At 34.6% G+C, this 14,897-nt stretch overlaps 1 protein-coding gene across 1 annotated transcript in view; it reads left to right on the forward strand.

Annotated features, from left to right (window-relative positions):
- Positions 1-835: 835 nt before the first annotated feature.
- Positions 836-14,897, forward strand: part of LOC106467681 (VPS9 domain-containing protein 1-like) — a 78,557-nt gene continuing 64,495 nt past the window's right edge. The window contains exons 1-2 of the mRNA XM_022395888.1: positions 836-916; positions 8,566-8,664. Of these exons, the coding sequence (XP_022251596.1) occupies positions 8,640-8,664 (25 nt within the window). The 5' untranslated portion in view covers positions 836-916; positions 8,566-8,639. The remainder of the gene's footprint in view (positions 917-8,565; positions 8,665-14,897) is intronic.

A 14,897-nucleotide genomic window follows, 5' to 3' on the forward strand; every position in this document is an offset into this window, starting at 1 on the left:
TAACATATTTGGATTTTTCTTTTTTAATGAGTGAAATTGGTCTCCACTCTTCATTTTGTACTTTAATATTTACATAAGGTAATTATGAACTAATTGAACTGAAGTTGTTTTAGTAATATCTTGCACTAAATCATTTTGTAATTTGATGTGGCACAATGATTTTTTTTGTAAATTACAAGTTTTTTTGTTGTGATTTAATTTTAAAAAAAATTTGATAAAAATTGGTTGAGCAATATGTAAAAATTCTAAGGTTTTTAAGTGCAGTTTGTACATGTATTTCATAACTTCTTCTGATTTTCATCTATTTTAATATTATTATACTAAGAAACATTATAATTTTGAAACTGTCTTCTATGTTGCTTACTATGTGGAAGTTTTCTAGAGTAAAAAAACTAAATATCTGAATTATTTTTCATCTTTCCCATAAAAGAAATCATTTTATAGTTTTACAGGCTGAGGAGTTGATGAAATAATTTGAATGGTTAAACTGTGTATTTTGTGAAATAAACTTGGATAGTTAAATGATAACTTTTGCCATGCATGGGTTTTCTTTCCATATGGCAGGAAGGGAACTTCCCCTTAAACATAATCTTTACCATTCTCACCCAGGTTGTTTGTAAATTTGAAGGTTATTTTTGGCATGCATTTTCAAAAATTTTTAGGAATACAACCAGAGGCATGTAGACATGTTGTACTTTTGGTACTTGAATGCTTCACATCAATTGGAAAATAAAATGACCCACCCTTCAAAAGAAAAAAACAACAACAAATTCTGAAAGAAAACCTTTGCCTTACATGTATGGTCATGTTCTTAACAATGTATATTAATTTCTTCTACAATAGGTAGCTTACAGAAAATATTTGGAGAGTGTTAATACTCTTAGCACTTACTTGCTAGAAGATCTTTCAAAGAATGGTAAGTTCAATTCATTGTTAGGTTGTTTTTTTTCGAATAACTACTGGGTAATTCTGTATGATATAAAAAATCTACTTTTCTTTAATAATGTATATTTAAAGCATTTTCAGAAGTATTTTCATCATCCCAGATTTGAAGCAAAAATATTTGAGTTGAGTGCACTGGTTGAATGAGTGATTAGCAGGGATATTTTTTTTTGATGGACATTGTGATGTCCATGATAGGAATTATATCTGGGCTTGAGCCCTGCATTGTAACTCTGTTGGTGAACATCAGCCTCAGAGTGGGTGTTAGTGGAGAAGCTTGGGTTCCTTATAATAAATTATGACACACCAAGGAGCCTTTTGTACAGTCAAGGATATCCTGCTCTTAGTCTTCTTCAGCAAATAGAAAACTAATTTTTAAATCTCAACCCGATTCCTGGAATATTAACCAGACGCATTCCAATACGATATCACACCTCACATACTAGCTTTTCTTCTTTAGTGCTGCTCTCTATATGCTCAGATTTTTTTTCCTTCCCACTAGCCTTGAAATTTCCACTATCCCACATCTCTACATGGCTCAGCTGCATTTTAGTATGCAAATAAGCATATGATAACCCTCCACCAATAGGAGTGTGACACTTTTCTGTCACAGCTGGCTCCCTCTATATGGTAGAACCCAATATTCATTTCTTGATTTGGCACAGTAGTGTTAATTTTCATTCATGTTTTTACTTTATGTTTATCATTTTCTAGCTGTATATTAAACAACTTAGTTGTTTTTTTGCTTCATTTTATACAGTGATAATCTCACTGTTGCTTATTTATTTTGAACTTCACTCCACTATCACTACTTCTGTACTGATGAATATTACAACATTTTAACCTGCTGTGTCTCAGGCTCCAGCCTTACACTCCTGGCTGTGGGGGTCACAGTCTTTTAACAGGAGTTTGGGTCTATCATGTAACCCAGACCTGATATTTCTTTATCTGGTGAACCTGGGCAAGATTGAGATGATTTAGATAGTTTTTATTGGAGTTCTTTCCTGATACTTCAACCTCCTCATCTTCTACTCCTAGTTGAAAACTTACTGTTGTTCTCTATGCCTTTACCTGAAACTTATTCAAACTTGTTCCTTATGCCATTTATCTGTACAGTTTGTTTTAGAGGTGTTATCACATCAGATTAGATATCATACCTTTCTCTGACTACTCAGCTATGTTATCATTTGAGGGAAATCATTCAAGCTGGCAGGTAGACCTCACCCAACATGTTCATCTACCATTAACCCCACTCAGTGTCTATTTCATCCTCATCCAGGTATCACATTGTTCCTGTAGCTATACTACACACATCAGTTCAACTATGAGTTGGTATATTTATTAATTTCTTTCTTTGTCCTGATAGGGTCGCACTCTTCTTCTATATTGGATCCCATTCTGGGGAGTGATACCTGTCCAGGTATACTTATTCTTAAATCCTCACTTTACTGCCAATATGGTCAATAATGCCAACCATTGAGATGGAATATTTGACAAGACAGCTAGTAGGTTCTTCCTTGTGGTGTTTTGCATCATACATATGTCTATCCTGGATCATATACTCGTGAACAAGCATGAGTAAAGTAGAAGGTGATTGCTGTCCATCCACGGAGCTCCTTCAATTGCATAAATTAGGAATGATCTTCATTTCAAAATAGGATTTTGCAGTAACCTATTGCACCTTATCTGGTGCTGTATCCTCCAGACTCTCCAATGCAATATTTTCCCCCTCTTATCAGGGTTTGATTTTAATGGTCATCTGAGATGACTAAAAACTTCCTCGGATGACCTACTTAAATCCTCATGTTCAATGGGTGGCTAGCACCCAGGAACAGACCCTTATTCAAAACAGCATTGAACTCTACTGTACATTTATCTGTGCCCACCTTAAACACATAATATTGACTCTGATCCTTGACCAAAATCATCCCTAGGTATATTCCCTAACTATGAACTCAAACTTGAACCCCCACAAAAATATCTTTTGGTCCATGTTTTAGCTGTAGCATAGTGGCTCATAGAATGGCTCTGAGTTTTTTGTATTTTTTTCAAGTACATACTTTTAGCTCATAGCTCTGTCATGTCTTGACTGATTAGAGATCTAATTACAGTTTTGGACTAAGAAGGTCAAACCCTTTCAAATGATGTATTTGACCATGCCCAAAGTCTCATAGATTAATTTACTTTAATCCTGCCTAAAAGAATTTCAATTTGAGGTAGGCTGGTAGAGATCCTGATGAGTAATAAAATTGAATTGTGTAAATGTGTGCCCCACACTTGGTATTGCTGACATACAAAAATATAGCTAATAAAAAGGAAAAAGTCTCATAGATTAATTTACTCTAATCCTCCTGCCTAAAAGAATTTCAAGTGCCACAGCTATTGAGGATTCCCTCTTGTTTGTTTAAAAAAAGATTGTACTTTGTGCAAGAGAAATGTTGGTACAATCCACCAAAAGGGGCTGAAAACATTAGAAAAAAGTTCACTTTTGTGATTGGCTAATAATGTTGTTTTAGTCACTAAATTTTCTATCATAAACAAGCTGCATGTAAATTTTGTAAGGAGTTCAACTGAGCATGAATGATTGTGTGTGGTAACACACTAAAGTGTATATAGCTCAGTTAGTTACATTACCAGACTTTTTTTTCTTACAAGTTACAGCTTTTACAGTAAGTAAAATTTATTTCTAAAACAAGCACACCAATTTGATAACTGGTGCAATCATTCTCAAGCACACACATTTTAATGGTAAAAAACATTTAGTATTTAAATCAACATTCAACAAATGTAAATATATATATAGTTAATCAGTAAGTAAACTCAAAGTTAAACTATTACCACACATTGTATTGCATGATGTTTGTATGTGTATGCTCGGATGGGCAGGAATTTGCATAGAAAATTAATGCCAATAACGTGAATATTTAGTGACATTAATAATTTCTAGTATAGATGTTTACAACAATAAAACTAACATGACTGTTTCAACCTCTTAGCAATAAACTTTCAGCAAGAACTAAAATGATCAAATTTATAAATCAAACTTAAAATTTTCATTGTTAATCATCACAGTTGAAACAATGATCCCTCCCCCATTTTCAATTAGGCACATAAAAGGCTTAAGGCTAACATTAGACAGACATAACCAATCGAGTCTAGAAAATAGGGAAGACTAGTTACCATGAGAAAAGTTGTAAAATCCACAAATTAAACAGACATAATGATATCTGCAAACAGTATTATGAAAGCTTTGATCAGTACGAAACAAAATAACAATAAATAAAATAAGGCTAGCTTTGCCTCTTTCCTGGTCAATGCAAATTTCAAGTATGAACAAAAATACATATCAGCAGTATGAGTGTATACAGTTGTATAGTAGTATGTGTGAAAGTTCTGATGCAAGTTTAGTCTTACTACAGGCTGTATTTTACTCAGTGGGAAGGCCAAGCTGGTTAAAATGAAAACATTGAATGTGATTGGCCAAGATCGCTGTTCTGTTTAAAAGTTTTAAATATCATTGACTGTTTGTTTTCTTAAGATACTAAGTAACATTAGCATGGCTTTGGCTTATTTTCTCTAATGTAATGAACTTCCCAGGAAATAAGGCATCAAAAATTAGTTAAATAAAGATGCAAATTTGTCAACTAAACATTAATTGTACTTTTTATAAATAAGTAAGATATAAAAACATCAAAATTATTGAAATTGGGCCTTTTTTAGGGTCTTCGAACATTACTATTGTCATAATGGGACTATTTTTTGAGGATTTGTGTTTTTTATTTGTTTTTTTGGACAACCAATACAGCCTTCTGGACAACCTGAAAAGTTTCTTTAAATTGAGTCCTGCTTCTTCCAGTGGAGTACGGGAGTCCTTACCATTTACCAGCTCCTAGCCACTATGGTGGTGGACCATGGAGACTTCCTCCTGAGTGTGCTTAATCCCACTTAGTTGAGAGTAGGGTGGTGGAGTTCTGCTTGTGTAGATGGCATGACTATCCTCCTGCTGTGGACCTGATACAATTCCAGATGGCATATGGTTTTAGACTTGATTTTTCTGTCACATGCATTTCACCCCTATGGTTGGGTACCCTCATTATACTGTGGACTGGATGAAAAATGTTCAATGCTGCCAGGTTTTAGGCTGGAGAGGAACACCCACCTTGGCTCTCTTACTAGCTGCTGGATGTTGGCTCCCAGTGGATCTGATGTTGTTTCTGTTGGAGGTATGCACATGCGGAGACAGGTTCTTGGTACCTTAGCTCCTCTTCCCTGCTGGTACATGTTCTTGAGGTGAAAGGTAGAGGACCCTCTTCCTACCACGGACTTGATGTACCATTTCAGATGCAATCAGGTATTGGTTGCGGTTGAATATTTGTGGTCTTTCACACCCTAGCCACTCTACAACAAGGGGTCCCATTATTTCTGTATTTTTTTTAGATCCCTCCAAGTTCCTGCCCTTTACATTTTGGTGACACATTACTAAAGGGCGAAGAGAATACCTGTCTCAGAAGTGGTACAATCCTCCATTGGGGTGTTTTTTTTAATTCCTTATCACCTCTCATGATCTTCTTTTGGGTGCTTTCTAAAGAGGGAATTGTCTTCTCACCAGACCTTCACCAGTTCGATGTGGGATTCTAGCTTTTTTGTGAGTAAATGTAAGATATTATATCAGAAGTTAACATTTTCATAAACTGAAAATGTATTTCTGATAGATATTTACCTCCTCTCACATTTCCCACCCGTCCTCCCAACTTTCAGTTTAAATTAGTTATGACCAATTTCGAAGTGATTAACATGTGCATAATTAGAGAGGGCACTAGTTATGACAGGGGTAGTGTTGCACTCCTATTAGTGGAGGGTTACTACATGATCATTTGCATGTTAGTATGCAGTAACGAGGCTAGTGGCAAGTGGAATTTTGCACTGATAGAGAAAGCTTTTTTCTGATGAGAGGTATCTATCGGAAAGACATTTTCAGTGTCAGAAAATGTTAACATTTATTATTTTTGTGATAGTTGATTTAATCATAATTTTGATTAATTAATTGTTGAAATAATTGAAAAATAATGCCAAATTGAATTTATGAGAGAATGATTGGACTTATAAGATTGAGTTTAAAGGACACACAGAAAGAAGGCATTCTTTACTTCCTTCCCTTTGATGCTCTTTAATTCAGGGAAAAGAGTTGGTTTTGTGAGAGGTAATGGTGACCTGTGGAGTCAACAGTAGGACATGGGTGGTAGCATAAACAAGGAGGAGGAATACTATTTTCTGTTCCTACAGTGGAATGTTGTTTGTGGAGCAGTCCAGACATGTATTATGAAAGAATTTACTCTAGCGACAGTACCCCCCCCCCCCCTCCTCCATCCATGTCAAAAATGGCCAGAGAATCATACAATCAGTGAAGTTAGTGGGCATTTGGGAGAAAACTGAAGAAAGACCCAAGAAGTCTCCAAGAGTGGGATCAACAACATGAGGAGAGTGCAATGGAGACATCAAACATAAAGAAATAAGAGTAAAACATAGATGATTTCCATCCTCATTGGAGCTGAGACATTTAGTGATATTGGTAGGCCCATTCACAACATTTCTAATGCCACACAAGCGTGTAGAGTTGGGAAAGGTACCTTCCATGTCATCATCAGCCACCAGATGGCACCCTTATCCATGTTAAAAGGGCAACACTCTCTCATGGAGTTTCAGAACAGAGAATGTAATTTTTGTCTGGGACAAATGTAGAGGTATATGTGACATGCGAGCATCTCTACTGGGTGAATGCATACTCAGAGCTTATATGTGATATGCGAGCATCTCTACTGGACTAATGCATACTCCATGATTTTTTATCTAATTAGCTCATTTCTCAACCACAGACATCCCTATATTTGTTAAAAGGAGTGTTGGGCAATATAGAATTACTTGGGTTGTGTAGGACAAATGCAGAGGTTAAAGAAATGCAAGACTGCTGACTGGATGAATTGATATAAATATCAATTCTTGACACATAAGAAGAAAATGTATTTACTTGTTGTGTCTTTCTTGTTTTGAAGTCAAAGTTGAGCAGATGTTATGAAAATTACAAAAGATGCATTCCATCAAGCATGAAAACAATCGCACATGACAAGTGGAATCTTGAAACTGAAAATAGGGTGATTTGATGAAGTTGAAATTATATTTCACTTGATAATCTTGAGTCATTGATCCTTGTAGCATAATTTGATTTACTGTTCTTTTCTTGCTTTAATTGCATTTAGATAAACTACTAGTAATGACCATGGATAATGATGACTGTATTTTGTACATGATATACAATCCTCTCTTGTTCATTTTAAGTCAATAGACAGTGGACAAGTGCCAGAAGGTTGGATAAGTGATAATGTTGCTGTTATATTTAAGGGGAATGTCAAGAGTTACATTGGAAATTATAAAGTAATTAGTTTTACTTCTGTGGTGGGCTCTAAAATTACTTTATTATGTCAGAGAAGGTAATTTGCTATATACATATATATATAAACACAAATCACAAGTTTAGCTTCACTTGGAATACTATGGATAGTGTTAGTTTTCTTACTAAAGAAAGGATATTGATTTCTTGAAAGGGTTCAGAATGTGGTTAGTACGACGATTTCTGAAATTGAAGAGATTATCTTATGATTTACATTGAGATTTTTGATGATGTTTTCTCATGAGAAAAGAAAGAGATGATCGTCTAGGATATGAGGGCACAAATTTAAGATTTGGGATAGGCTAAATTATATTTAAGATAGTTTTATATTTTAAAAAAGTGATTAGCTTATGAAATGAAATGCTGCTAGCATTAGTGGAGGCTTGTTTCTTTAAAATGTAGGATAGGTTTGATTTATACTTTTTCTTGGAGGTTTGTGTGCAGGACAGTCACAGAGGTTCAAACTGTATCTTGTTTACCTGTATGTTGTTACGTGTATCAGGAGCAAATCCAGGATTTTCAGTTGGTGGGGTAGTGATTTTAAAGTAAGCTGCTCACTGAAAACTCATTTTGTATAGAAAAACACATTTAAACATTTTTTGATATATTTAGTATTGGCAAAAATTCACAACCGTTTATAAATTAAAATACAACACAGATGTTATAATAATTACATTGTCATCTGCATTTGCTGTTGTTTCAATAATAATAGTGACATGGAATAGAAGAGCTTGCTTGGTAATTCAGTTAAGATAATGGTAGATATGTTGGGAGTGTTAGTTGTCAGTTGATCACCATAGCTATAATACTTCATCCTTGATTATGGAAAAAACATTGCTTGTCAAAAAAATAGGGTGTTCCAGGCTGGATACCCCCCCCTTGAGTTTGCCTCTGTGTATATTAAGCAATTTTATGCTTAAAACTAATTATTTGTGATTGTAGGTAAGCCAGCTGATATTTGTGTTAAGTATTTTTTCAACATTTGCAGTTGATACATGTTTTTGATCTTTTATAGTTATCAAAATTATGTATAAAGTGCTTGCAAAGATTTTTCTTATGAAAATATTCATTAATAACCAGCTTACATATTCTTTAAAACCAATCCTTCTGTTTTGTAAAGTGATTTATCTAAATTAACAAAGTAAGAAGTATCATTATATAAGTGACTTTGTTTGCAGGTGTACCCCAAGGTGAAGGAAGAACAAGGGATACAAAGAAAATATTTTCTTTGAGTAAAGAATGTCTTGATAGAATGGAAGTGCTTCTTGAAAAATTATGTAAGTTTATATTTTTGATCTTACTTTCTTATTTAATTTTCTTTTTGCAAGTATTCAGAAAAATTTAATAATTGTACACACACACACACAGATAGTGAAAGCTCCTTTTAACCACTATGTAACAGTTTCATTAATTTCTTTTTCTGGTATATATTAGTATCAAATAAATTTGCCTCATAATGAAACACCAAGTTAATAACCTAAGTCATAGTGTGTTGATATTTAATGTGATTTCTTGGTATTTTCAGGGGAGGATTAAGGCTGGGTTTATTGGGGCAGTAGCACCAGGCCCAAAAAAGCCTGTTATTAAAGAAATAAAAGACCTGTCTTCACTTTTTTTTTTTTAGGAAAATGCATAATAAAAATAATCCAATCAAAACTACTAATTTCTTGAAGAGAGAGAGAGTTTGTGTGTGAAATGGGTAGGCCTATCATGTGACATAGAGTGCTGAGATCAGATTGGTTTGACTTAGTCACGCTAATTGAATGATATACCTTGGCCAATCAAAGTCTCTTCAATCCACATTTTCATGATGTTGGTTGCTAGGCTTTTCACTTGTGGCTTGTGCCCAACATGTTGTTTCTTATTGTATGATCAAGCAGTAGGACTAGAATGTGACTAGATTTAAGTTGCTAGGCTATGTTGGAGATATTTATATTTTTTGATTCTTCATTCTCAAAGGCTTCGAGAAAAGAGTTCAGTCATTGCTAACAAGGTAAGTAACAGTATTTTAAGCTTTTAGCATATATTGTCTCAATTTCTTGAAGAGAATTTGCAACTAGTAAAAATCCTTAATTACTTGTAAGTTCATATTGCCCTACTTATCAGCTGTAGTTCGTTGACAACTTGACAAACATCATTAGTTGGAGGGTATAGAATGCAAGCCATCCAAGTACAAAATGTGAAATTTTTGAGTTGAGTACAGAAAATGATATGCAATCATTTGTTATGAAACTATTAGGCAGCTTGCTCTGACATCTCTCTCTCTCTCTCTCACACACACACACACACACACACACACACACACAAAAGCATGCGTATATTTGCACACACATATTATTCATTAAGTGTTTATCTTATCTATTATACAGATGTACAAACACAAGCAATTGGAAAAAGCTAAAGTCAAAGAAAGAGGAAGAAAAAAAAATTAGAGAAGTATTAACTAAAATTAGGAAGCTAACAGACTTAGGGGCTTTGTCCTCTAGTGCTGAAACCCTCACCAACCAAGATAGGATAAACAACAATGTAGACACTGAATCTCCTGATGTTGATGACTGTCAAATTGAACCCTTACTCTCAATAAAAAAGTGCAGAAAACATAATCACAAACCAAGACTGTGAAAACAATCGTTTAGAGACTACGACTATCAATGCTGATGACCATCAACCTCATCAAACTCAATCAAGCCCCTACCAACAGGAAGAAATCAATTATTGCAATTGTTTAACTTAGGGACATGGACACAAGTTTCTGGCAAAGTGAAAGATTTTGATGCAGATTTCAGTGCATTTACAAAATTGATGCCAGGTGAAAAGTATAACCATCAATGCTCAAAGACCTTTTTTTTTTTCACCATCATCAGTTGAATGGAGAAAAGGTTAAAAGAGATTGGCTTTGCTACTCACTGTTAAAGGAAAATGGCTTCTGTGTAGCAATGAAAGCTTCATTACTAACAACAATTGGTTACTCTGACTGGAAACATACTGCAAGGAACTTTAGCCAGTGCGAAACAAACTTGCTGCATCAAAGTTGCATCACCAAATTTGTTTTTTCATAAAATCAAAAGCAAATAAATTGTCAAGACTATAATGGATAAAATGGAATCAGAGAAAAATGTAGTGGCATCAAGTTGTAGAGCGTATTCTCTCAATGTTCAAGTTTCATTCATCCAGAGAGCAAGCATTCAAAGAAATTGATGAAGTAGTTGGTTCATTACATAATGGCAAACACTTAAAAATACTGAAGCTGTTGGCTGAGTAGAATACATTACTTGCTGAACACATTAAAAAATATGGAATAAGGGAAAAGGTCAACTGCTTGTGATGAATTCATAGAAATCCTACATAGATAAATTCTCATTTCTATTAACCAGGAAATTAAAACATTCGAGTATTACCCAGTGTCTGTTGATTCTACTCCAGACATATCCCATGTGGATCAACTGAAAATCTCTAAATATGATTTAAGTTAATGGCCCTGTAGAGAGATTTGCCAAATTCTTACTGATAAGCAATCATACAGCAGCAGAACTTGCTAGAGTTCTCATTAATTTACTTGAAAAGAATGATATAAGAATTCAAGATTGCCATGGGTAGTCTTACTACAGTGCATCCAATATTTGAGGTAAATATGTTGGTATACAAGCCTTGATTAAAGAGAAGAACTCCCTTGCAGGCTATGTTCCCTGCTGTGCTCATTTGCTCAATGGTGTTGGACAGTGTGTTGTGGACTGTTTTCCTTAAGCTTTTGTATTCTTTGCCTTTGTGCAGTAGCTTTATGTGGTTTTCTCAGATTCAACCTGCCTGTGGAAGTGTGTGCATGATGTGCTTGAAAACTAGAGTTCTCAGTGATAAAGAGGTTATCTTATACAAGATGGAGCACCCATTCAGATGTGATGTGAGCCTTGAAATGGAGTACAAAGCTGTAACTCAAGTTCCTGCTTCCATTACAAACTATGACTCTGAAAAGCCTCTAGTGCACTTAGATTCAAAAAGCTTTATGCTACAATTGGAACAACTAGAAACAGGTATAATGAGGGGAATTATGAAGTATTATCTGGGAAAGGTTTCATAAGATAAATTTCTCGTTACAAACCTCCCATATAGATGTCAGTACAGCTTCTCATCTACTGAAATCTCTCAAGACTTTCATACAGGAATTGCAAAATTAATTTCCTGAAGATGAGGAAAAGTGTAAACAACTGTCAGGAAGTGAGACATGTAAGGTTAAAAGATCAAGTAAAAGAAATATGACATGGGATGAATGTGATACTGGGGACTGATTTTTCACCCTTTACTCAGTATAAAGTTCAGACTTACTTAACAACAATTGAGAAACTGTCACTTGCACTAGACAACAGAATAGTGGCATATGAAAACATTAGTTGCAAATTTGGGTTTTATGAAACTTAAGAGTCCATGTCTATAGAAGATCTTCATAATGCCACCAAAAAGATGATTGGTACATATCCTGTGGACTTAGAAAGTTGAACAGAGGAAGAAATTGTTCAATTTGCTTCTCTCTGCAAGGCAGGATTCATTGGAAAATTATCAGAATCCAAGGAACAAAGTATGCTGAGAATGATATGTGACTAGTTTCTGTTATCAAATTTCCCAAACATCCTAATAATCTTAAGGATGTACTTGTGCCTCATGTCAAGCAATTGCTCAGGAGAAATATCATTCTGGGTGCTAAAAAGGATAAAGAACACACTGTGATCAGCATTGTGCGAAGACAAGCTAAATGCACTGGCAATTTTTTACATAGAAAATGACTTGTTTGAATTTTCCTGAGATCTCCTCTTGCCTCCATTAGATCACCATAGTTTACATAAATATGTGAAGGGTTCTTTACATGGCTAAAAATCACAGTCCTCTTCATGGTCCATCATACACCAAACAGATAAAAAAAGCCCTTGCTAAAAAAAAAAGAGCTTAGAAGACATGATCTGCTACTACTACTATGTGAGTACTGGTGTGATCTAAGTTTGTGTGTGCATTAGTGGGTTAGTTGTTGAGTTGATGTGTATGTGGTTTCTTTCTGTCTTTCTGCTTTGTTGTCCAAATACAAATTTTGTCTGTGTTAGAGCACCATTTTTCTTATTCAACAAACATCTTATATCGTTCTTTAATTTGTAGACGAGTCTTGCAAATGTGTGAGTATTATCTTCCCATTGTCTCCAAACCATATCTTGAGGTTTAGTTTTTTAATTTAGTATTTAGTTGCCATCTTAATAGACCTGGTAGAAACATTTATCCCCAGGCCTGTCTGACCCTTAATCCACCCTTGGTTATTTCAACAGTGTAATTTAAACTGTTTTAAAATCACTGTCTTAGGGGAAAATAAAATTGAAGTTTGCAAAAGTTTTCACTTTTTACTTCATTAATTATTATATTTAGTATCTAGAATTTCTAATCAATGACAAATGAGACAAAGGAGTACATTCAGTCTAGGTAAAGTGGCATTAACCCTTTCGAGACAGGTGAAAGGCCATGTCATCACGTTTGTTGACTCGCATTCAAAATTTTATTGAACTACTATTTCATGAATTTATGTCAGTAAGTTAAGTCACCCAGTCTTGTCTTTTAACTCACCAATATGAACCTATGTTTGTAAAGAGCTTCAAGAATTGATAAGAGATATATTCTACCAACATATGAAGGATAGTCTTTTTCTTTTGATTTTCATTTGTCCAGGGTTACTAGTGAGGGGTGGAATTCCCCAAAATTAGTACATCTCAGTGACACATGGTGAACTAAGTGATAGATTGGGCTTCATATTTATTTTTAGCATATTCTGTCTAGTTGTTTCTAAATTTACCAATTATAGTTATCAAAAGTTCATTTATTTTCTATAAGTACTAAATAATAATCAATGGCAACCTTTGAGAACATTGTTTCACAATTTTTATAGATTTTCATTAAACTTTTTTGCTTGATCATACATGTATAGTAATAAAGTGATATTAATAACATTTAGTTTTATAATTTAACAGTTTATGTAGTAATGATCTCTTTGTACATAAATTCATCACACTATTGGTTATAACAGTTGTATCCAGAGGTTTAAATAATTGTCTCCTTTTCGTCATAGTCCACACAGGCAGGTTCAATACGTTTAGAACACCCTTTGATGAGACAACTTATTCTCCTCTACTCTCTTATTACAAACAAACTATGAAACTCATTTTACCCCTTACGGCTAAACTGATACGCAGTCTAACTTACTATAAACTGCAAGACATTATGATATACCCATATTCACTTAAAGCAATGAGAAAAATTCAGAAGGTTCAAGTAACATGATGCCAATTCACAACAATTGAACTATGCAAGAAATGATTCATAAACTATTATGTTAGCAAACTGGTTATAACTGTCACTTCTAAAAATTATTTTAATGCTCACACAATATATACTAAATAATACTCGCATGTTAAACTTAAAATGAACAGTTGTGTATTAGGTTGTCAAGAAATTAATGTCGCTTTTCTTTAGATGAAAAAACCCAAACAACTTGTATATCAAAATAAAACATTTTTAAATGAAATAGTCTCCATTCTTATCTTGCAATCAGGTTGTTAATGCCCTGATTAAAGAAATCACTTGGCTTTGAAGCAAAAACATGTCGATGTCTTTTTTAACACCTTCTACATTTGCATACGTTTTCCCATTAAGATGGTGTTGCAGTGAATGAAAAAGATGGTAATCTGATGGTGCCATATCTGGAGAATATGGTGGGTGGGGGAGAAATTACCCAGATTAAAGAAATCACTTGGCTTTGAAGCAAAAAACATGTCGATGTCCTTTTTAACACCTTCTACATTTGCATACGTTTTCCCATTAAGATGGTGTTGCAGTGAACAAAAAAGATGGTAATCTGATGGTGCCATATCTAGAGAATATGTATGGTGGGTGGGGGAGAAATTCCCAATCCAACTCCATAACCTTGTATTGCATCAAACATGGCACATGTGGACGTGCATTGTCGTGGAGAAGAACACCTTTCCAGTTTCTGATGAAGGGCTTGATTTAAAAGTTCCAGTTCCTGACTATAGATCTCTGCATTGACAGTTCACAGTGGATTGAGGAGTTTGAAATGAATTACTCCCATGATGTCCCACCAAATGAAAAGCATCACTTTCTGCGGATGGAGTCCAGGTTTTTCGGTCGGAAGTGGTTTTTTTGTCTGGGACTGAGCCATTGTTTTTGGCATTTAATATTTGCATAGAGAATCCATTTTTCTTCATCGGTGACAATTCTATCCAAAAAATGGTTCACGTGCCAGAAGAGATAAAGCAGCATTCACACGTTGGAAACAATGATCATCAGAGAGTTCATGAAACACCCAAAAACCTTCTTTATGAAGTTTTCCCATATTCCTTAGATTTTCATGTATTGTTCCATGAGAGACATACAATTTCTGGACCATTTCACAAGTGTATTGCCTTGGGTTAAACTCAACAAGCATCTTCAGAGCATCAATATCAATTCCAACATGTCGGCCCCT

Source organism: Limulus polyphemus, unplaced genomic scaffold, assembly GCF_000517525.1.
Source record: "Limulus polyphemus unplaced genomic scaffold, Limulus_polyphemus-2.1.2 Scaffold2705, whole genome shotgun sequence".
Classification (NCBI taxonomy): Eukaryota; Metazoa; Arthropoda; class Merostomata; order Xiphosura; family Limulidae; genus Limulus; species Limulus polyphemus.